A 22810-nucleotide genomic window follows, 5' to 3' on the forward strand; every position below is an offset into this window, starting at 1 on the left:
TTTTCAAAGTATATGTTTCAGGCCGTACCTTCTCTGGTTTGTTTCGCGTCAGACCCTATGGATCGGAGCAAGGCCAGGGCATGCACAATGGAGACGTCATTTGATGACAGCTCTGAAAAATTTAGGTTTAGGTACACAAGCAAAAGGTTTGACAACATTATTTAGACTGAGTTACTCTATGCTGTTGAATGAGTGTCAAACACAGCAGCACCATAGACAGTGACAAAGAACATAGCTAGAAGGGTTGTGGAAAGAAACACTTACCTCCAAGTCTCCTCTGCAGAGAGACTTGATCTTGCTTCTGGGACTTTCCAACAGGGTAACAAGAAACTGAGGAGAAAGTGTTGACAGAAGTTGAGTTCACACAAAATAGCTACATATATTAATAGCAGTGAAGAATAAAAGATGACCAACGCGGAAGATACAGACAGTCAAATATTAATACCCAACTTATAAAGTTAAGCATATTTACCAAACAAATCCCTTAAACATTAGTGAACCAACCTTTGACAACCCCCACAGTCATCACAACGAGCAGCAATTCTCTCACACCTCCCATGATCATGAAAATAGTCTGTGTTATCAACAGGTAATGTCTTCCCATGGCCTGTATGAGGCTTATATAGGCCACTAATGACCGTTTACCTGACAAACATGGCTTAACGATCAATTAACAAGCTTGATTGAGTTGTTACGTTCAGATAGAAATAGACCATGTAGAACACATGTTGATTCTTATCAAGTTGGTGGGCAGGCAATCTTTTCTACTCCATATATTGCATTTATATCTGTAATGATTAACCCTAATGGTCTCAGATCAGCAGTAGAAAGAAGTAGGCCTAATTATTTTAGGTGTAATCTTCAAAGATATTAGGGGGAAATAAACACTGTACCCAAATCCACGTTTTACAATGCTCCTGGGAAATGGGTAGGCCTCCACCTATAGTCCTTCACAGTTTTACAGCTGTGATATATTTATTTATTTACATAGATCACATACATAAATAAATATGATAGCTGTAGGTAGCGTTGAGATAAAATTCCCATATTCTATTGCTACTAACATAAATCCTAATATATCATGTTTTCCTCATTTGCTCTGTAGGAGGTTCGTCATATGAAGGACATTCAAGTGGATGTGACCCCTAACCTGCAATAGGGGCTCAGTGAGGTGACAGACATCCTGTAATGGATCTCCAGCTAGTGTCTGAGGACCTGGAGAAGGCTGTGTCTACAGCTGTGGGGCAGGACAAGCATGGTAACCTAACCTCACTGTATGAAGGATTTTATTGTTATGGATAGTCATCTCCAATCTGTTCAAATATCACTGTTGTTGATAACACACATTACCAAAATGATTCACACTTGTCTTCCTATTTCCACATAATCTGTCATGGTTCCCCACCCCAACAGGGCATAAAACCAACCTCTCTTTATTGCTACTGCTAATACACCCAAATCCAACAGCGTTCGAGTATCTTATTGCTTTTCTTCTAACCCTGAATGGCAACATTTTATCCTAGTACACAAGCATGTCACTTTATCAATCCACACCCACTCTACTGCCGCATGGCCACTGCGGCTGAGACTTTCACCCTCTCGTTACAGGTATAGCAGGTAACCAACCCCACCCGGGTCTTACCCCCTAGGACTTACCCTTTGCAGGTACCTGCCTGCTCGGGCTTACCTTCTGGGACTCAACCTATTCCGGGACTCGACCGGTCGTAATACAATGGGACTACTGAATAAGCTCAGGCTTTCTAGGTTCGTACCCTATAATTGGTTCAGCCTACGACTCTCATCTCCCCAAGATGCCAGAATTAGTGATAACGGGTGTAGGAACTGTGCCTACCTTGTTTCTGTTTCACTGATTCGGAATCTCTAGTTCGACTGCAAATCGCGGTGAACCCTGCTCGCAGTGCCAACTGTTAGGTTCTAATTCTCAGAGTAAAAACTCGACGGACACTATGAATGCTTGAACCAAGTTTATTCTTCCCAGAGGGTCAAGACAGCTGCATTAGACAAAAAACATATTCACACAAGCACTGATATTTAATCCTCTCTCCTATGCTGAGTCTCCTCCTACACATCTAAACAGTCAATGCATCTCTGTTGCTAGACAGAACCTTAGTGATATCTGTTCTTCCTCACTTCATCTGACCTGACCGCTACCCCAAAGTGCTCACTCCTCCCCAACTCAAGGCTGACATGGTGATTGGTACCAGACTGTGTCTCTTCTCATCCCAGAGGATCCCACCCATAGGATGCCTGATGGCTAACAAAAACATATCCTGACATAATGTAAACGTTATACATTAAGCTCTCTCCCTCAGTGACATGAATTCGTAGATTTCATATTCTCAGAACCCAACAGTAGGTTTTAAGGTGTGGCTGCATGTTTGTCGTGGACGCATCGTCACTCTTGATGTTCTTTTTCCAAGTCTGAACTGGCCGGTCTTCTCTTTCCTCGACTAATTGAAACCTCAGGGACAGACATCCTGAACGAATCTGATGTCAGAGCTCCCATCAGCCCTCTACACCTCGCTGTGAGTAAAGCCTACCAGCTCCTGTAGTGGTCTCCATATGACAAATGGCACCCTATTCCCTATTTAGTACACTACGTTTGATCAGATCCTTATAGGCCCTGATCAAAAGTAGTTCACTACATAGGGAATAGGGTGCTATCTGGGATGCAAGCATGGTGTAGATTTTCCACAGGAAGTTGACTGTCCAGACAGACTCACACACCATATTCCGATCTATTCCTGATTAGTGTAAAATACATGCATATTCCACACAGTGATGATGAGGATGATTTCCTTATTTTGCCATTTGAGTTAATCGTAGTTGGCTGTACGCGCTCACACACAGAAAGAGAGGGGGAGGCTTGTTCTGATCTAGGGATGGGGCCATTGAAATACTAGGGATGGCTTTGGTGTGGGATCTAGCATGGAATATAAATTATGCCCAAATATACCTATTATGATTCCTTATTATTTAATTGATTATAAATTATTCAAATCCATTCTTGTCTCCCCTCCCTTCCCTTCCTCCTAGGCGGTGACTTTTCACGAGGAGTGCAGCACAGTGCCAGCTTCCTGGTTCGGGAAGGTAAGGGGCGGAGCCATGTCCACCTGGTGGCGGCGTCCGGACACATCGGGATACTGGGGTGGCTCCTACACACCGCCCAGTCAGTGTGGACCCTCCCCGTCATCACAGACAACCAGGGCTACACGCCACTACACTTGGCCTGCTACAACGGTATGTACTGGACAGAGGGACAGCGAAGTGGGCCAGAGGCCACAAACAAATACACACATAAACATAGCGTGTCTTAAATCACCACAGCCAGCTTCAGCAGGGCACGAACCGAGACAGTCCGCACAGGAACCTTAAGAGTCCCTCAGACAGAGAAAGAGAAGAGGGAGGGATAGGGGGAGGCACAACAGGCCCACACTCATCCTCTCATACCACCAGGTTCCCTTCCAGCAGATACTGCACTTCAGAGGAACTGCTGCTGCTATACCCCATCTTTACCTTTACCCACAAAGGTCCTAAACGGTAGAAAGTGTCCGGCCAACAGACAGACGCACACCTTATGACGGCAATAACCTGTAGTCCAAGGGGATAGTAGCACTTCACTGAGAGCAAAACAGACAGGGACCAAAAGATGTGGAAGAAGCATTTTCAAAACCTGTTTTGACTGTAGAAATTGGGCTGAGTGTTTGTGCTGAGAAAAGACATAAGGAGTGATGTTTCATTTAAGTTTCATGAGAGTGATTGTCATGTTTATCCGCACACTAAGACAGTCAGAACGCACCTAGCCTCTTGTCTGTAATCCATGTGGGAGGAGGGGAAATCATACATTCTGTATGAACAAATATTTTTATAAAATCATTCATGTCTTTTTTTATTCCCACAGGCTCTGTGGGAATAAAAAAAATGGTAGCATTTGCTCTGATGAGTAATTGTAAAGATTTAATGCATCCCAAAAGGAACCCTATACTGAATAGTACACTACTGTTGAACAGGGTCCATAGGGTTCTGGTCAAAAGCAGTGCCATTTAGGATGCTGGTATGTGAACAACAGGACTTTTTGATGGGACATATTACATTATTAAACCTACCTGTCCTTTGGCCTCTAGAAAGTAAATGATTCATTAATGTATTCTTTCTTGTGATATTTATGTCATCATTTTGTGCCTTCGTTAGTTACTGAGGGGAGGTTAGGAGAGTAGGGGCACCTGTATGAGTGACGAGAGCTGGTTTTACATGTAAGCATTCACTAATAGGAAACCAAGTCAGTTAGGAGAGAAGACTAGTAGACACCCAGCAGAGTAATTGAAATGCAAGTTGTCAACCGTGATATTAGTTAGCACTGACACCATTAACCCCGATTCTAGCAACATCCTCATATGTACCAACCCCAAACACTCAGTTACACAACCATCAAGTTAAAATGAACTAGAACCCATTCCACATCATGTCAAATCAAAATAACATCAAATGTATTTATATAGCCCTTCGTACATCAGATGATATCTCAAAGTGCTGTACAGAAACCCAGCCTAAAACCCCAAACAGCAAGCAATGCAGGTGTAGAAGCACGGTGGCTAGGAAAAACTCCCTAGAAAGGCCAAAACCTAGGAAGAAACCTAGAGTGGAACCAGGCTATGTGGGGTGGCCAGTCCTCTTCTGGCTGTGCCGTGTGGAGATTATAACAGAACATGGCCAAGATGTTCATAAATGACCAGCATGGTCAAATAATAATAATCACAGGCAGAACAGTTGAAACTGGAGCAGCAGCACGGCCAGGTGGACTGGGGACAGCAAGGAGTCATCATGCCAGGTAGTCCTGAAGCATGGTCCTAGGGCTCAGGTCCTCCGAGAGAGAGAGAGAAAGAAAGAGAGAAAGAGAAAATTAGAGAGAGCATACTTAAATTCACACAGGACACCGGATAGGACAGGAGAAGTACTCCAGATATAACAAACTGACCCTTGCCCCCCGACACATAAACTACTGCAGCATAAATACTGGAGGCTGAGACAGGAGGGGTCAGGAGACACTGTGGCCCCATCCGATGACACCCCCGGACAGGGCCAAACAGTAAGGATATAACCCCACCCACTTTGCCAAAGCACAGCCCCCACACCACTAGAGGGATATCTTCAACCACCAACTTACCATCCTGAGACAAGGCCCGAGTGTAGCCCACAAAGATCTCCGCCACGGCACAACCCAAGGGAGGGCGCCAACCCAGACAGGAAGATCACATCACCCCTCCTAGGCACGGTATGAAAGAGCCCTAGTAAGCCAGTAACTCAGCCCCTGTTAATAGGGTTAGAGGCAGAGAATCCCAGTGGAAAGAGGGGAGCCGGCCAGGCAGAGACAGCAAGGGCGGTTCGTTGCTCCAGAGCCTTTCCGTTCACCTTCACACTCCTGGGCCAGACTACACTCCATCATATGACCCACTGAAGAGAAGGTTGAGACCGGGTTTGCGTCTCTCACATGGGTAGGCAGACCATTCCATAAAAATGGAGCTCTATAGGAGAAAGCCCTGCCTCCAGCTGTTTGCTTAGAAATTCTAGGGACGATTAGGAGGCCTGCGTCTTGTGACCGTGTAGGTATGTATGGCAGGACCAAATCAGAGAGATAGCAGTAAAACCTTGAAATCAGCCCTTGCCTTGACAGGAGGCCAGTGTAGGGAGGCTAGCACTGGAGTAATATGATATATTTTTTGGGTTCTAGTCAGGATCCTATTTAGCACTAACTGAAGTTTATTTAGTGCTTTATCCGGGTAGCCGGAAAGTAGAGCAGTAGTGCATTGCAGTAGTCTAACCTAGAAGTGACAAAAGCATGGATACATTTTTCGGCATCATTTTTGGACAGAAAGTTTGATTTTTGCAATGTTACGTAGATGGAAAAAAGCTGTCCTTGAAACAGTCTTGATATGTTCTTCAAAAGAGAGATCAGGGTCCAGAGTAACGCCGAGGGCCTTCGCAGTTTTATTTGAGACGACTGTACAGCCATTAAGATTAATTGTCAGATTCAACAGAAGATCTCTTTGTTTCTTGGGACCTAGAACAAGCATCTCTGTTTTGTCCAAGTTTAAAAGTAGAACGTTTGCAGCCATCCACTTCCTTATGTCTGAAACACATGCTTCTAGCGAGGGCAATTTTGGGGCTTCACCATGTTTCATTGAAATGTTCAGCTGTGTGTCATCTGCATAGCAGTGAAAGTTAACATTATGTTTTCGAATGACATCCCCAAGAGGTAAAATATATAGTGAAATCAATCGTGGTCCTAAAAACGGAACCTTGAGGAACATCGAAATTTACAGTTGATTTGTCAGAGGACAAACAATTCAGAGAGACAAACTGATATCTTTCCGACAGATAAGATCTAAACCAGGCCAGAACTTGTCCGTATGGACCAATTTGGGTTTCCAATCTCTCCAAAAGAATGTGGTGATCGATGGTATCAAAAGCAGCACTAAGGTCTAGGAGCACGAGAACAGATGCAGAGCCCCGGTCTGATGCCATTAAAAGGTCATTTACCACCTTCACAAGTGCAGTCTCAGTGCTATGATGGGGTCTAAAACCAGACTGAAGCATTTCGTATACATTGTTTGTCTTCAGGAAGGCAGTGAGTTGCTGCGCAACAGCCTTTTCTAAAAATGTTGAGAGGAATGGAAGATTCGATATAGGCCGATAGTTCTTTATATTTTCTGGGTCAAGGTTTGGCTTTTTCAAGAGAGGCTTTATTACTGCCACTTTTAGTGAGTTTGGTACACATCCGGTGGATAGAGATCTGTTTATTATGTTCAACATAGGAGGGCCAAGCACAGGAAGCAGCTCTTTCAGTAGTTTAGTTGGAATAGGGTCCAGTATGGATCTTGAAGGTTTAGAGGCCATGATAATTTTCATCGTTGTGTCAAGAGATATAGTACTAAAACACTTGAGTGTCTCTCTTGATCCTAGGTCCTGGCAGAGTTGTGCAGACTCAGGACAAATGAGCTTTGAAGGAATACGCAGATTTAAAGAGGAGTCCGTAATTTGCTTTCTAATAATCATCTTTTCCTCAAAGAAGTTCATGAATTTATTACTGCTGAGGTGAAAGCCATCCTCTCTTGGGGAATGCTGCTTTGTAGTTAGCTTTGCTTTGCGACAGTATCAAAAAGGAATTTCGGATTGTTCTTATTTTCCTCAATTAAGTTGGAAAAATAGGATGATCGAGCAGCAGCAAGGGCTCTTCGATACTGCACGGTACTGTCTTTCCAAGCTAGTCGGAAGACTTCCAGTTTGTTGTGGCGCCATTTCCGTTCCAATTTTCTGGAAGCTTGCTTCAGAGCTCGGGTATTTTCTGTATACCAGGGAGCTAGTTTCTTATGAGAAATGTTTTTAGTTTTTAGGGTTGCAACTGCATCTAGGGTATTGCGCAAGGTTAAATTGAGTTCCTCAGTTAGGTGGTTAACTGATTTTTGTCCTCTGGCATCCTTGGGTAGACAGAGGGAGTCTGGAAGGACATCAAAGAATCTTTGTGTCATCTGTGAATTTATAGCACGACTTTTGATGTTCCTTGGTTGCGGTCTGAGCAGATTATTCGTTGCAATTGCAAATGTAATAAAATGGTGGTCCGATAGTCCAGGATTATGAGGAAAAACATTAAGATCCACAACATTTATCCCATGGGACAAAACTAGGCCCAGAGTATGACTGTGACAGTGAGTAGGTCCAGAGACATGTTGGACAAAACCCACTGAGTCGATGATGAAAGCCTTTTGGAGTGGGTCTGTGGACTTTTTCATGTGAATATTAAAGTCACCAAAAATTTGAATATTATCTGCTATGACTACAAGGTCCGATAGGAATTCAGGGAACTCAATGAGGAACGCTGTATATGGCCCAGGAGGCCTGTAAACAGTAGCTAAAAAAAAGTTATTGAGTAGGCTACATAGATTTCATGACTAGAAGCTCAAAAGATGAAAACGTCTTTTTTGTTTGTTTGTACATTTCAATTTGCTATCGTAAATGTTAGCAACACCTCCGCGGGATGCACGAGGGATATGGTCACTAGTGTAGCCAGGAGGTGAGGCCTCATTTAACACAGTAAATTCATCAGGCTAAAGCCATGTTTCAATCAGGCCAATCACATCAAGATTATGATCAGTTCATTGACTATAATTGCCTTTGAAGTAAGGGATATGACATTAAGTAGCCCTATTTTGAGATGTGAGGTATCATGATCTCTTTCAATAATGACAGGAATGGAGGAGGTCTTTATCCTAGTGAGATTGCTAAGGCGAACACCGCCACGTTTAGTTTTGTCCAACCTAGGTCGAGGCACAGACACGGTCTCAATGGAGATAGCTGAGCTGACTACACTGACTGTGCTAGTGGCAGACTGGCTAACAGCCTGCTGCCTGGCCTGCACCCTATTTCATTGTGGTGCTAGAGGAGTTAGAGCCCTGTCTATGTTGGTAGATAAGATGAGAGCACCCCTCCAGCTAGGATGGAGTCCGTCACTCCTCCGCAGGTCAGGCTTGGTCCTGTTTGTGGGTGAGTCCCAGAAAGAGGGCCAATTATATACAAAATTCTATCTTTTGGGAGGGGCAGAAACCAGTTTTCATCCAGCGATTGAGTTGTGAGACTCTGCTGTAGAGCTCATCACTCCCCCTAACTGGGAGGGGGCCAGAGACAATTACTCAATGCCGACACATCTTTCTAGCTGATTTACACGCTGAAGCTATGTGGTGATCTCTGACTGTTTCATCCTAATATCGTTGGTGCCGACGTGGATAACAATATCTCTATACTCGCCAGTTTGAGCTTTAGCCAGCACCATCTTCAGATTAGCCTTAACGTCGGTTGCCCTGCCGCCTGGTAAACAGTGTATGATCGCTGGATGATTCGTTTTAAGTCTAATACTGCGGGTAATGGAGTCGCCAATGACGAGAGTTTTCAATTTGTCAGAGCTAATGGTGGGAAGCTTCGGCGTCTCAGACCCCGTAACGGGAGGAGTAGAGACAAGAGAAGGCTCGGCCTCTGACTCCGACTCGTTGCTTAATGGGGAAAACCGGTTGAAAGTTTGTCGGCTGAATGAGCGACACCGGTTGAGCATTCCTACAGCATTACCCTCCAGAAACCGTGAGAAAGTTGTCCGGCTGCGGGGACCGTGCGAGGGGATTTATACTAACGTTACTATCTGTACTTACTGGTGGCACAGACGCTGTTTCATCCTTTCCTACACAGAAATTACCCTTGCCTAACGATTGCGTCTGAAGCTGGGCTTGTAGCACAGTTGTATCCTCACCGTAAGGCGATCGTTCTCCTGTATGAGTACAGCGACTGCAATTAGAAGGCATCATGTTAATGTTACTTAGCTTCGGCTGTTGGAGGTCCTGACGAACCATGTCCAGATAAAGCGTCCGGAGTATGAGGATTCTGTGTTATGCACTATAGCCCGTTACCATATGTGATTTAATATTATCTGCTGTTGGCTTGTGTGGATGTATGTATGTGTTATGCAACATAGCTGACTTGAACCCTTGTTAACAGTTTCAGGGCCATGGGCCTTTCTCATGATGGAAAAATACATAACATGAAGGCCGGACCTGTGCAATGAGTTGGGGGGGGCACATTCAGAACGTAGTGTTGCGAGAACAGTCTTGTTAGATAACAGGAGCCAGGTGCCTGATAACTGCATATCTACACAGCTACAACGACTGACCGCTGAAGCGCTTAGAGGGCTGGGACCAGCCTCTGCGCCAACAATCAACGATTGGGCGTGGTTTAGACTCACCCAGCCTAGTCTCTACTCTGACAGGCCGGCTCGGAAGCAGGAACTACTTCTGTCAGAGTATATTAAATATCTTTGTCAGGAACAAGTCAGTTCTGTTTTGCCCTGCGAGGTGGGACAGAGAGCCCGTATATACGAAAATTGCATTTACCACTTACTGCTTAGCTAATAAAAAATACATAGCATACGTCGGTGCCTCATTTTTATATTTTTCCTGATACCAGATTCGAATTGACGCAACCCTGACACGAGGGGAAAAACCAAAAATATAAACGGTAATTATAAAGTAAAAACCGTAAAGTTGTCATGTAGCAAAGTAGGCAACAAAACACAGCAACACGTAAACAAGTCTGCAAGTTGTGACCGGAAATGGCGTCAAAATGCTGTGTGAGGTATCATGTGATGCTACTAGCATAAATGGACCAACACTGAGCAAATGTAGCTTAAGTCAAATGGTAATTTAAAACACAGGGGTCAGAGTAATATTGCTGGCGCATGGATATAATGCAAAATAAATGTTGCCATCAACCCAGTTACTCAAGTCAGGTCATAGACCTCAGCTCCAAGTAGGAACCACCAAAACAATACACAAGTATTACAGTTAATGTTTATTTGAGCCAAAACAAGCAAATGCAGTTACACACTGGACTAGAGTACCCGTTAACTATTGCATGTCCCACGTCAGATATCCATGGCGTCGTCGCCAGACGGGCCGGTGGCAGCTTCAGAGGTGGCGTCGTCAGAGGACGGGCCGGTGGCAGCTTCAGAGGTGGCGTCGTCGCCAGACGGGCCGGTGGCAGCTTCAGAGGTGGCGTCGTCGCCAGAGGACGGGCCGGTGGCAGCTACAGAGGTGGCGTCGTCGCCAGAGGACGGGCCGGTGGCAGCTACAGAGGACGGGCCGGTGGCAGCTTCAGAGGTGGCGTCGTCGCCGGACGGGCCGGTGGCAGCTTCAGAGGTGGCGTCGTCGCCGGACGGGCCGGTGGCAGCTTCAGAGGTGGCGTCGTCGCGGACGGGCCGGTGGCAGCTTCAGAGGTGGCGTCGTCGCCGGACGGGCCGGTGGCAGCTTCAGAGGTGGCGTCGTCGCCGGACGGGCCGGTGGCAGCTTCAGAGGTGGCGTCGTCGCCGGACGGGCCGGTGGCAGCTTCAGAGGTGGCGTCGTCAGAGGACGGGCCGGTGGCAGCTTCAGAGGTGGCGTCGTCAGCCGGACGGGCCGGTGGCAGCTTCAGAGGTGGCGTCGTCAGCCGGACGGGCCGGTGGCAGCTTCAGAGGTGGCGTCGTCGCCGGACGGGCCGGTGGCAGCTTCAGAGGTGGCGTCGTCGCCGGACGGGCCGGTGGCAGCTTCAGAGGTGGCGTCGTCGCCGGACGGGCCGGTGGCAGCTTCAGAGGTGGCGTCGTCGCCGGACGGGCCGGTGGCAGCTTCAGAGGTGGCGTCGTCGCCGGACGGGCCGGTGGCAGCTTCAGAGGTGGCGTCGTCGCCGGACGGGCCGGTGGCAGCTTCAGAGGTGGCGTCGTCGCCGGACGGGCCGGTGGCAGCTTCAGAGGTGGCGTCGTCGCCGGACGGGCCGGTGGCAGCTTCAGAGGTGGCGTCGTCGCCGGACGGGCCGGTGGCAGCTTCAGAGGTGGCGTCGTCGCCGGACGGGCCGGTGGCAGCTTCAGAGGTGGCGTCGTCCGGCTGGCAGCTCAGAGGTGGCGTCGTCGCCGGACGGGCCGGTGGCAGCTTCAGAGGTGGCGTCGTCGCCGGACGGGCCGGTGGCAGCTTCAGAGGTGGCGTCGTCGCCGGACGGGCCGGTGGCAGCTTCAGAGGTGGCGTCGTCGCCGGACGGGCCGGTGGCAGCTTCAGAGGTGGCGTCGTCGCCGGACGGGCCGGTGGCAGCTTCAGAGGTGGCGTCGTCAGAGGACATGTGCCTCAGCTTCTCCTCAGAGGACAGGGCATCATTTGCCGGAGAACTACCATGGTTTGGAGAAGCTTGGGATTCTACTTCATTGGTCTCTAAATACTCTTGAGAAAAAACAAAAGGAACAGTTGGGTATTCTACAGCAACACATCTGTTCTACACGGTCTAGGCCAAATTGCTAATCGAATTTTGAGCAACATGAAGCCAACAGTTTTCAAAGTATATGTTTCAGGCCGTACCTTCTCTGGTTTGTTTCGCGTCAGACCCTATGGATCGGAGCAAGGCCAGGGCATGCACAATGGAGACGTCATTTGATGACAGCTCTGAAAAATTTAGGTTTAGGTACACAAGCAAAAGGTTTGACAACATTATTTAGACTGAGTTACTCTATGCTGTTGAATGAGTGTCAAACACAGCAGCACCATAGACAGTGACAAAGAACATAGCTAGAAGGGTTGTGGAAAGAAACACTTACCTCCAAGTCTCCTCTGCAGAGAGACTTGATCTTGCTTCTGGGACTTTCCAACAGGGTAACAAGAAACTGAGGAGAAAGTGTTGACAGAAGTTGAGTTCACACAAAATAGCTACATATATTAATAGCAGTGAAGAATAAAAGATGACCAACGCGGAAGATACAGACAGTCAAATATTAATACCCAACTTATAAAGTTAAGCATATTTACCAAACAAATCCCTTAAACATTAGTGAACCAACCTTTGACAACCCCCACAGTCATCACAACGAGCAGCAATTCTCTCACACCTCCCATGATCATGAAAATAGTCTGTGTTATCAACAGGTAATGTCTTCCCATGGCCTGTATGAGGCTTATATAGGCCACTAATGACCGTTTACCTGACAAACATGGCTTAACGATCAATTAACAAGCTTGATTGAGTTGTTACGTTCAGATAGAAATAGACCATGTAGAACACATGTTGATTCTTATCAAGTTGGTGGGCAGGCAATCTTTTCTACTCCATATATTGCATTTATATCTGTAATGATTAACCCTAATGGTCTCAGATCAGCAGTAGAAAGAAGTAGGCCTAATTATTTTAGGTGTAATCTTCAAAGATATTAGGGGGAAATAAACACTGTACCCAAATCCACGTTTTACAATGCTCCTGGGAAATGGGTAGGCCTCCACCTATAGTCCTTCACAGTTTTACAGCTGTGATATATTTATTTATTTACATAGATCACATACATAAATAAATATGATAGCTGTAGGTAGCGTTGAGATAAAATTCCCATATTCTATTGCTACTAACATAAATCCTAATATATCATGTTTTCCTCATTTGCTCTGTAGGAGGTTCGTCATATGAAGGACATTCAAGTGGATGTGACCCCTAACCTGCAATAGGGGCTCAGTGAGGTGACAGACATCCTGTAATGGATCTCCAGCTAGTGTCTGAGGACCTGGAGAAGGCTGTGTCTACAGCTGTGGGGCAGGACAAGCATGGTAACCTAACCTCACTGTATGAAGGATTTTATTGTTATGGATAGTCATCTCCAATCTGTTCAAATATCACTGTTGTTGATAACACACATTACCAAAATGATTCACACTTGTCTTCCTATTTCCACATAATCTGTCATGGTTCCCCACCCCAACAGGGCATAAAACCAACCTCTCTTTATTGCTACTGCTAATACACCCAAATCCAACAGCGTTCGAGAACCCTGCTCGCAGTGCCAACTGTTAGGTTCTAATTCTCAGAGTAAAAACTCGACGGACACTATGAATGCTTGAACCAAGTTTATTCTTCCCAGAGGGTCAAGACAGCTGCATTAGACAAAAAACATATTCACACAAGCACTGATATTTAATCCTCTCTCCTATGCTGAGTCTCCTCCTACACATCTAAACAGTCAATGCATCTCTGTTGCTAGACAGAACCTTAGTGATATCTGTTCTTCCTCACTTCATCTGACCTGACCGCTACCCCAAAGTGCTCACTCCTCCCCAACTCAAGGCTGACATGGTGATTGGTACCAGACTGTGTCTCTTCTCATCCCAGAGGATCCCACCCATAGGATGCCTGATGGCTAACAAAAACATATCCTGACATAATGTAAACGTTATACATTAAGCTCTCTCCCTCAGTGACATGAATTCGTAGATTTCATATTCTCAGAACCCAACAGTAGGTTTTAAGGTGTGGCTGCATGTTTGTCGTGGACGCATCGTCACTCTTGATGTTCTTTTTCCAAGTCTGAACTGGCCGTTCTTCTCTTTCCTCGACTAATTGAAACCTCAGGGACAGACATCCTGAACGAATCTGATGTCAGAGCTCCCATCAGCCCTCTACACCTCGCTGTGAGTAAAGCCTACCTGCTCCTGTAGTGGTCTCCATATGACAAATGGCACCCTATTCCCTATTTAGTACACTACGTTTGATCAGATCCTTATAGGCCCTGATCAAAAGTAGTTCACTACATAGGGAATAGGGTGCTATCTGGGATGCAAGCATGGTGTAGATTTTCCACAGGAAGTTGACTGTCCAGACAGACTCACACACTATATTCCGATCTATTCCTGATTAGTGTAAAATACATGCATATTCTACACAGTGATGATGAGGATGATTTCCTTATTTTGCCATTTGAGTTAATCAACCTCAGAGGAGAAGTAGAGTGTTTGTTTCTCAATCCCACGCTTGACAGGAACCTCCGATGTTTATGCTGGGCAGGAGCAAAAATGGGCTCCCGATTGAAAGACTCTGGTCTACTTTAGAGGTCTAGCACTGTATTTCTGTTCAGGTGTACCACTGGTCTACTCTAGGACATTGATTATATTAAGAGTGAATATCTATTCATGCGTACCACAGTCACCACCATGCTATGGAGGTCCTGGTTCAGTCTCTGCTGGATCTAGACGTGAGGGACAGCCAGGGGCGCACCCCTCTGGACCTGGCTGCCTTAAAAAGCCTTGTGGAGTGTGTTGACGTCCTCATCAACCAGGAAGCCTCCATCCTGGTTAAAGACTTCACTCTGAAGAGGACCCCCATCCACGCTGCAGGTAGACATAAGGATATCACATAGAGCTTCTGTAATTAAAAAGTTTTCCTGACCAAGATGGCCATTTGTTTGGTCATGTTGCTAGGACGACTATGTCCACTCTAGGGATGGTATCGTGTGAAAATGCCCACGAGACACTGATCTAAGGTCATTTTTTGTCATGTTCTCCACTAATGATTGAGGATCTAGGGAGGGTAAGCTGATCCTAGATCAGTGCACAGGGGAGACTTCTATCCAGAGCCAGGTACACAGCTAGCAAGTGACAGGCTTCAATGGCCTCAGCCCCAAAATTCTTTATTATCTGCTGTGTTAACATCATGAGGATGTCATCTACCAACACCACTGTTCTTGAAATCTGTCTGTTCATGTGAAGGTTATAGTCGTCCAGCAATCTGCTCATATCCTCTCTGTTGATCCTCCTCTAGCTACCAATGGTCAATCATCTGACATTCTTATATCCTCTTGTTGATCCTCCTCTAGCTACCAATGGTCAATCATCTGACATTCTTATATTCTCTCTGTTTATCCTCCTCTCGCTACCAATGGTCAATCATCTCACATTCTTATATCTTCTCAGTTTTTCCATCTCTAGCTACTGAAGGTCAATCATCTCACATTGTTATATCCTCTCTGTTTATCTTCCTCTAGCAACCAACGGACATTCGGAGTGTTTGCGTTTGCTGATTGGAAATGCTGACATCCAGAGTACAGTGGACATTCAAGACGGAATAGTCACTTGGGTTTTGGATACAATTCCTGAAATAAAGAGATTTTGAAACTGGGGCTGCATCCAAAATGGCAACCTGTACCCTACTTGGTACAGTACTTTAAACCAAAGTCCTATGGGCTCAGGTCAAGAGTAGTGTACCATATAGGGAATAGGTTGCCATTTGGGACTCAGCCTGGTTACTACCAGTTTGTAATATGACCTGTTGTCTTGTGTATCAGAACCCCTCTGATGCTGTCGGTGCTGAGCGGACACAGACTGTGTGTACTCCCTGTTCAACAAGGGAGCAAGCGTAGAAGCCAAAGACAAATGGCACAGAACAGCTCTACACAGAAGGGTTGTGAGGAGAGTTGGCTGTACGCGCTCACACACAGAAAGAGAGGGGGAGGCTTGTTCTGATCTAGGGATGGGGCCATTGAAATACTAGGGATGGCTTTGGTGTGGGATCTAGCATGGAATATAAATTATGCCCAAATATACCTATTATGATTCCTTATTATTTAATTGATTATAAATTATTCAAATCCATTCTTGTCTCCCCTCCCTTCCCTTCCTCCTAGGCGGTGACTTTTCACGAGGAGTGCAGCACAGTGCCAGCTTCCTGGTTCGGGAAGGTAAGGGGCGGAGCCATGTCCACCTGGTGGCGGCGTCCGGACACATCGGGATACTGGGGTGGCTCCTACACACCGCCCAGTCAGTGTGGACCCTCCCCGTCATCACAGACAACCAGGGCTACACGCCACTACACTTGGCCTGCTACAACGGTATGTACTGGACAGAGGGACAGCGAAGTGGGCCAGAGGCCACAAACAAATACACACATAAACATAGCGTGTCTTAAATCACCACAGCCAGCTTCAGGAGGGCACGAACCGAGACAGTCCGCACAGGAACCTTAAGAGTCCCTCAGACAGAGAGAGAGAAGAGGGAGGGATAGGGGGAGGCACAACAGGCCCACACTCATCCTCTCATACCACCAGGTTCCCTTCCAGCAGATACTGGACTTCAGAGGAACTGCTGCTGCTATACCCCATCTTTACCTTTACCCACAAAGGTCCTAAACGGTAGAAAGTGTCCGGCCAACAGACAGACGCACACCTTATGACGGCAATAACCTGTAGTCCAAGGGGATAGTAGCACTTCACTGAGAGCAAAACAGACAGGGACCAAAAGATGTGGAAGAAGCATTTTCAAAACCTGTTTTGACTGTAGAAATTGGGCTGAGTGTTTGTGCTGAGAAAAGACATAAGGAGTGATGTTTCATTTAAGTTTCATGAGAGTGATTGTCATGTTTATCCGCACACTAAGACAGTCAGAACGCACCTAGCCTCTTGTCTGTAATCCATGTGGGAGGAGGGGAAATCATACATTCTGTATGAACAAATATTTTTATAAAATCATTCATGTCTTTTTTTATTCCCACAGGCTCTGTGGGAATAAAAAAATGGTAGCATTTGCTCTGATGAGTAATTGTAAAGATTTAATGCATCCCAAAAGGAACCCTATACTGAATAGTACACTACTGTTGAACAGGGTCCATAGGGTTCTGGTCAAAAGCAGTGCCATTTAGGATGCTGGTATGTGAACAACAGGACTTTTTGATGGGACATATTACATTATTAAACCTACCTGTCCTTTGGCCTCTAGAAAGTAAATGATTCATTAATGTATTCTTTTTTGTGATATTTATGTCATCATTTTGTGCCTTCGTTAGTTACTGAGGGGAGGTTAGGAGAGTAGGGGCACCTGTATGAGTGACGAGAGCTGGTTTTACATGTAAGCATTCACTAATAGGAAACCAAGTCAGTTAGGAGAGAAGACTAGTAGACACCCAGCAGAGTAATTGAAATGCAAGTTGTCAACCGTGATATTAGTTAGCACTGACACCATACCCCGATTCTAGCAACATCCTCATATGTACCAACCCCAAACACTCAGTTACACAACCATCAAGTTAAAATGAACTAGAACCCATTCCACATCATGTCAAATCAAAATAATATCAAATGTATTTATATAGCCCTTCGTACATCAGCTGATATCTCAAAGTGCTGTACAGAAACCCAGCCTAAAACCCCAAACAGCAAGCAATGCAGGTGTAGAAGCACGGTGGCTAGGAAAAACTCCCTAGAAAGGCCAAAACCTAGGAAGAAACCTAGAGTGGAACCAGGCTATGTGGGGTGGCCAGTCCTCTTCTGGCTGTGCCGTGTGGAGATTATAACAGAACATGGCCAAGATGTTCATAAATGACCAGCATGGTCAAATAATAATAATCACAGGCAGAACAGTTGAGTCATCATGCCAGGTAGTCCTGAAGCATGGTCCTAGGGCTCAGGTCCTCCGAGAGAGAGAAAGAAAGAGAGAAAGAGAAAATTAGAGAGAGCATACTTAAATTCACACAGGACACCGGATAGGACAGGATAAATACTCCAGATATAACAAACTGACCCTTGCCCCCCGACACATAAACTACTGCAGCATAAATACTGGAGGCTGAGACAGGAGGGGTCAGGAGACACTGTGGCCCCATCCGATGACACCCCCGGACAGGGCCAAACAGTAAGGATATAACCCCACCCACTTTGCCAAAGCACAGCCCCCACACCACTAGAGGGATATCTTCAACCACCAACTTACCATCCTGAGACAAGGCCCGAGTGTAGCCCACAAAGATCTCCGCCACGGCACAACCCAAGGGAGGGCGCCAACCCAGACAGGAAGATCACATCACCCCTCCTAGGCACGGTATGAAAGAGCCCTAGTAAGCCAGTAACTCAGCCCCTGTTCATAGGGTTAGAGGCAGGAAGCCAGTGTAGGGAGGCTAGCACTGGAGTAATATGATATATTTTTGGGGTTCTAGTCAGGATCCTATTTAGCACTAACTGAAGTTTATTTAGTGCTTTATCCGGGTAGCCGGAAAGTAGAGCAGTAGTGCATTGCAGTAGTCTAACCTAGAAGTGACAAAAGCATGGCTACATTTTTCGGCATAATTTTTGGACAGAAAGTTTGATTTTTGCAATGTTACGTAGATGGAAAAAAGCTGTCCTTGAAACAGTCTTGATATGTTCTTCAAATGAGAGATCAGGGTCCAGAGTAACGCCGAGGGCCTTCGCAGTTTTATTTGAGACGACTGTACAGCCATTAAGATTAATTGTCAGATTCAACAGAAGATCTCTTTGTTTCTTGGGACCTAGAACAAGCATCTCTGTTTTGTCCGAGTTTAAAAGTAGAACGTTTCCTTATGTCTGAAACACATGCTTCTAGCGAGGGCAATTTTGGGGCTTCACCATGTTTCATTGAAATGTTCAGCTGTGTGTCATCTGCATAGCAGTGAAAGTTAACATTATGTTTTCAAATGACATCCCCAAGAGGTAAAATATATAGTGAAATCAATCGTGGTCCTAAAAACAGAACCTTGAGGAACATCGAAATTTACAGTTGATTTGTCAGAGGACAAACAATTCAGAGAGACAAACTGATATCTTTCCGACAGATAAGATCTAAACCAGGCCAGAACTTGTCCGTATGGACCAATTTGGGTTTCCAATCTCTCCAAAAGAATGTGGTGATCGATGGTATCAAAAGCAGCACTAAGGTCTAGGAGCACGAGAACAGATGCAGAGCCCCGGTCTGATGCCATTAAAAGGTCATTTACCACCTTCACAAGTGCAGTCTCAGTGCTATGATGGGGTCTAAAACCAGACTGAAGCATTTCGTATACATTGTTTGTCTTCAGGAAGGCAGTGAGTTGCTGCGCAACAGCCTTTTCTAAAAATGTTGAGAGGAATGGAAGATTCGATATAGGCCGATAGTTTTTTATATTTTCTGGGTCAAGGTTTGGCTTTTTCAAGAGAGGCTTTATTACTGCCACTTTTAGTGAGTTTGGTACACATCCGGTGGATAGAGATCTGTTTATTATGTTCAACATAGCTCTTTCAGTAGTTTAGTTGGAATAGGGTCCAGTATGGATCTTGAAGGTTTAGAGGCCATGATAATTTTCATCGTTGTGTCAAGAGATATAGTACTAAAACACTTGAGTGTCTCTCTTGATCCTAGGTCCTGGCAGAGTTGTGCAGACTCAGGACAAATGAGCTTTGAAGGAATACGCAGATTTAAAGAGGAGTCCGTAATTTGCTTTCTAATAATCATCTTTTCCTCAAAGAAGTTCATGAATTTATTACTGCTGAGGTGAAAGCCATCCTCTCTTGGGGAATGCTGCTTTGTAGTTAGCTTTGCGACAGTATCAAAAAGGAATTTCGGATTGTTCTTATTTTCCTCAATTAAGTTGGAAAAATAGGATGATCGAGCAGCAGCAAGGGCTCTTCGATACTGCACGGTACTGTCTTTCCAAGCTAGTCGGAAGACTTCCAGTTTGTTGTGGCGCCATTTCCGTTCCAATTTTCTGGAAGCTTGCTTCAGAGCTCGGGTATTTTCTGTATACCAGGGAGCTAGTTTCTTATGAGAAATGTTTTTAGTTTTTAGGGTTGCAACTGCATCTAGGGTATTGCGCAAGGTTAAATTGAGTTCCTCAGTTAGGTGGTTAACTGATTTTTGTCCTCTGGCATCCTTGGGTAGACAGAGGGAGTCTGGAAGGACATCAAAGAATCTTTGTGTCATCTGTGAATTTATAGCACGACTTTTGATGTTCCTTGGTTGCGGTCTGAGCAGATTATTCGTTGCAATTGCAAATGTAATAAAATGGTGGTCCGATAGTCCAGGATTATGAGGAAAAACATTAAGATCCACAACATTTATCCCATGGGACAAAACTAGGCCCAGAGTATGACTGTGACAGTGAGTAGGTCCAGAGACATGTTGGACAAAACCCACTGAGTCGATGATGAAAGCCTTTTGGAGTGGGTCTGTGGACTTTTTCATGTGAATATTAAAGTCACCAAAAATTTGAATATTATCTGCTATGACTACAAGGTCCGATAGGAATTCAGGGAACTCAATGAGGAACGCTGTATATGGCCCAGGAGGCCTGTAAACAGTAGCTAAAAAAAAGTTATTGAGTAGGCTACATAGATTTCATGACTAGAAGCTCAAAAGATGAAAACGTCTTTTTTGTTTGTTTGTACATTTCAATTTGCTATCGTAAATGTTAGCAACACCTCCGCGGGATGCACGAGGGATATGGTCACTAGTGTAGCCAGGAGGTGAGGCCTCATTTAACACAGTAAATTCATCAGGCTAAAGCCATGTTTCAATCAGGCCAATCACATCAAGATTATGATCAGTTCATTGACTATAATTGCCTTTGAAGTAAGGGATATGACATTAAGTAGCCCTATTTTGAGATGTGAGGTATCATGATCTCTTTCAATAATGACAGGAATGGAGGAGGTCTTTATCCTAGTGAGATTGCTAAGGCGAACACCGCCACGTTTAGTTTTGTCCAACCTAGGTCGAGGCACAGACACGGTCTCAATGGAGATAGCTGAGCTGACTACACTGACTGTGCTAGTGGCAGACTGGCTAACAGCCTGCTGCCTGGCCTGCACCCTATTTCATTGTGGTGCTAGAGGAGTTAGAGCCCTGTCTATGTTGGTAGATAAGATGAGAGCACCCCTCCAGCTAGGATGGAGTCCGTCACTCCTCCGCAGGTCAGGCTTGGTCCTGTTTGTGGGTGAGTCCCAGAAAGAGGGCCAATTATATACAAAATTCTATCTTTTGGGAGGGGCAGAAACCAGTTTTCATCCAGCGATTGAGTTGTGAGACTCTGCTGTAGAGCTCATCACTCCCCCTAACTGGGAGGGGGCCAGAGACAATTACTCAATGCCGACACATCTTTCTAGCTGATTTACACGCTGAAGCTATGTGGTGATCTCTGACTGTTTCATCCTAATATCGTTGGTGCCGACGTGGATAACAATATCTCTATACTCGCCAGTTTGAGCTTTAGCCAGCACCATCTTCAGATTAGCCTTAACGTCGGTTGCCCTGCCGCCTGGTAAACAGTGTATGATCGCTGGATGATTCGTTTTAAGTCTAATACTGCGGGTAATGGAGTCGCCAATGACGAGAGTTTTCAATTTGTCAGAGCTAATGGTGGGAAGCTTCGGCGTCTCAGACCCCGTAACGGGAGGAGTAGAGACAAGAGAAGGCTCGGCCTCTGACTCCGACTCGTTGCTTAATGGGGAAAACCGGTTGAAAGTTTGTCGGCTGAATGAGCGACACCGGTTGAGCATTCCTACAGCATTACCCTCCAGAAACCGTGAGAAAGTTGTCCGGCTGCGGGGACCGTGCGAGGGGATTTATACTAACGTTACTATCTGTACTTACTGGTGGCACAGACGCTGTTTCATCCTTTCCTACACAGAAATTACCCTTGCCTAACGATTGCGTCTGAAGCTGGGCTTGTAGCACAGTTGTATCCTCACCGTAAGGCGATCGTTCTCCTGTATGAGTACAGCGACTGCAATTAGAAGGCATCATGTTAATGTTACTTAGCTTCGGCTGTTGGAGGTCCTGACGAACCATGTCCAGATAAAGCGTCCGGAGTATGAGGATTCTGTGTTATGCACTATAGCCCGTTACCATATGTGATTTAATATTATCTGCTGTTGGCTTGTGTGGATGTATGTATGTGTTATGCAACATAGCTGACTTGAACCCTTGTTAACAGTTTCAGGGCCATGGGCCTTTCTCATGATGGAAAAATACATAACATGAAGGCCGGACCTGTGCAATGAGTTGGGGGGGGCACATTCAGAACGTAGTGTTGCGAGAACAGTCTTGTTAGATAACAGGAGCCAGGTGCCTGATAACTGCATATCTACACAGCTACAACGACTGACCGCTGAAGCGCTTAGAGGGCTGGGACCAGCCTCTGCGCCAACAATCAACGATTGGGCGTGGTTTAGACTCACCCAGCCTAGTCTCTACTCTGACAGGCCGGCTCGGAAGCAGGAACTACTTCTGTCAGAGTATATTAAATATCTTTGTCAGGAACAAGTCAGTTCTGTTTTGCCCTGCGAGGTGGGACAGAGAGCCCGTATATACGAAAATTGCATTTACCACTTACTGCTTAGCTAATAAAAAATACATAGCATACGTCGGTGCCTCATTTTTATATTTTTCCTGATACCAGATTCGAATTGACGCAACCCTGACACGAGGGGAAAAACCAAAAATATAAACGGTAATTATAAAGTAAAAACCGTAAAGTTGTCATGTAGCAAAGTAGGCAACAAAACACAGCAACACGTAAACAAGTCTGCAAGTTGTGACCGGAAATGGCGTCAAAATGCTGTGTGAGGTATCATGTGATGCTACTAGCATAAATGGACCAACACTGAGCAAATGTAGCTTAAGTCAAATGGTAATTTAAAACACAGGGGTCAGAGTAATATTGCTGG

At 45.6% G+C, this 22810-nt stretch overlaps 1 protein-coding gene and 1 pseudogene across 2 annotated transcripts in view; both read right to left on the bottom strand.

The window, feature by feature from the left end:
• The window catches only part of LOC116361887 (polysialoglycoprotein-like), a 50180-nt pseudogene extending 49543 nt beyond the window's left edge, over positions 1-637 (bottom strand). The window contains exons 1-3 of the transcript XR_004207673.1: positions 505-637; positions 265-330; positions 29-112 (exon numbers count right to left, since the gene is read on the bottom strand). The product of XR_004207673.1 is annotated as a polysialoglycoprotein-like (transcript). The remainder of the gene's footprint in view (positions 1-28; positions 113-264; positions 331-504) is intronic.
• Positions 638-9741: 9104 nt separating this feature from the next.
• On the bottom strand, positions 9742-12542 carry LOC116361889 (polysialoglycoprotein-like). The gene is made up of 5 exons (XM_031816216.1): positions 12410-12542; positions 12170-12235; positions 11934-12017; positions 11596-11798; positions 9742-9762 (listed from the first exon to the last, which is right to left on the bottom strand). Exons 1-5 carry the CDS (start codon positions 12507-12509, stop codon positions 9742-9744), a joined length of 474 nt encoding a protein of 157 aa, XP_031672076.1. The 5' UTR covers positions 12510-12542.
• Between the last annotated feature and the right edge of the window lie 10268 nt (positions 12543-22810).

Source organism: Oncorhynchus kisutch, unplaced genomic scaffold (genome assembly GCF_002021735.2).
Source record: "Oncorhynchus kisutch isolate 150728-3 unplaced genomic scaffold, Okis_V2 scaffold761, whole genome shotgun sequence".
Taxonomy (NCBI): Eukaryota; Metazoa; Chordata; class Actinopteri; order Salmoniformes; family Salmonidae; genus Oncorhynchus; species Oncorhynchus kisutch.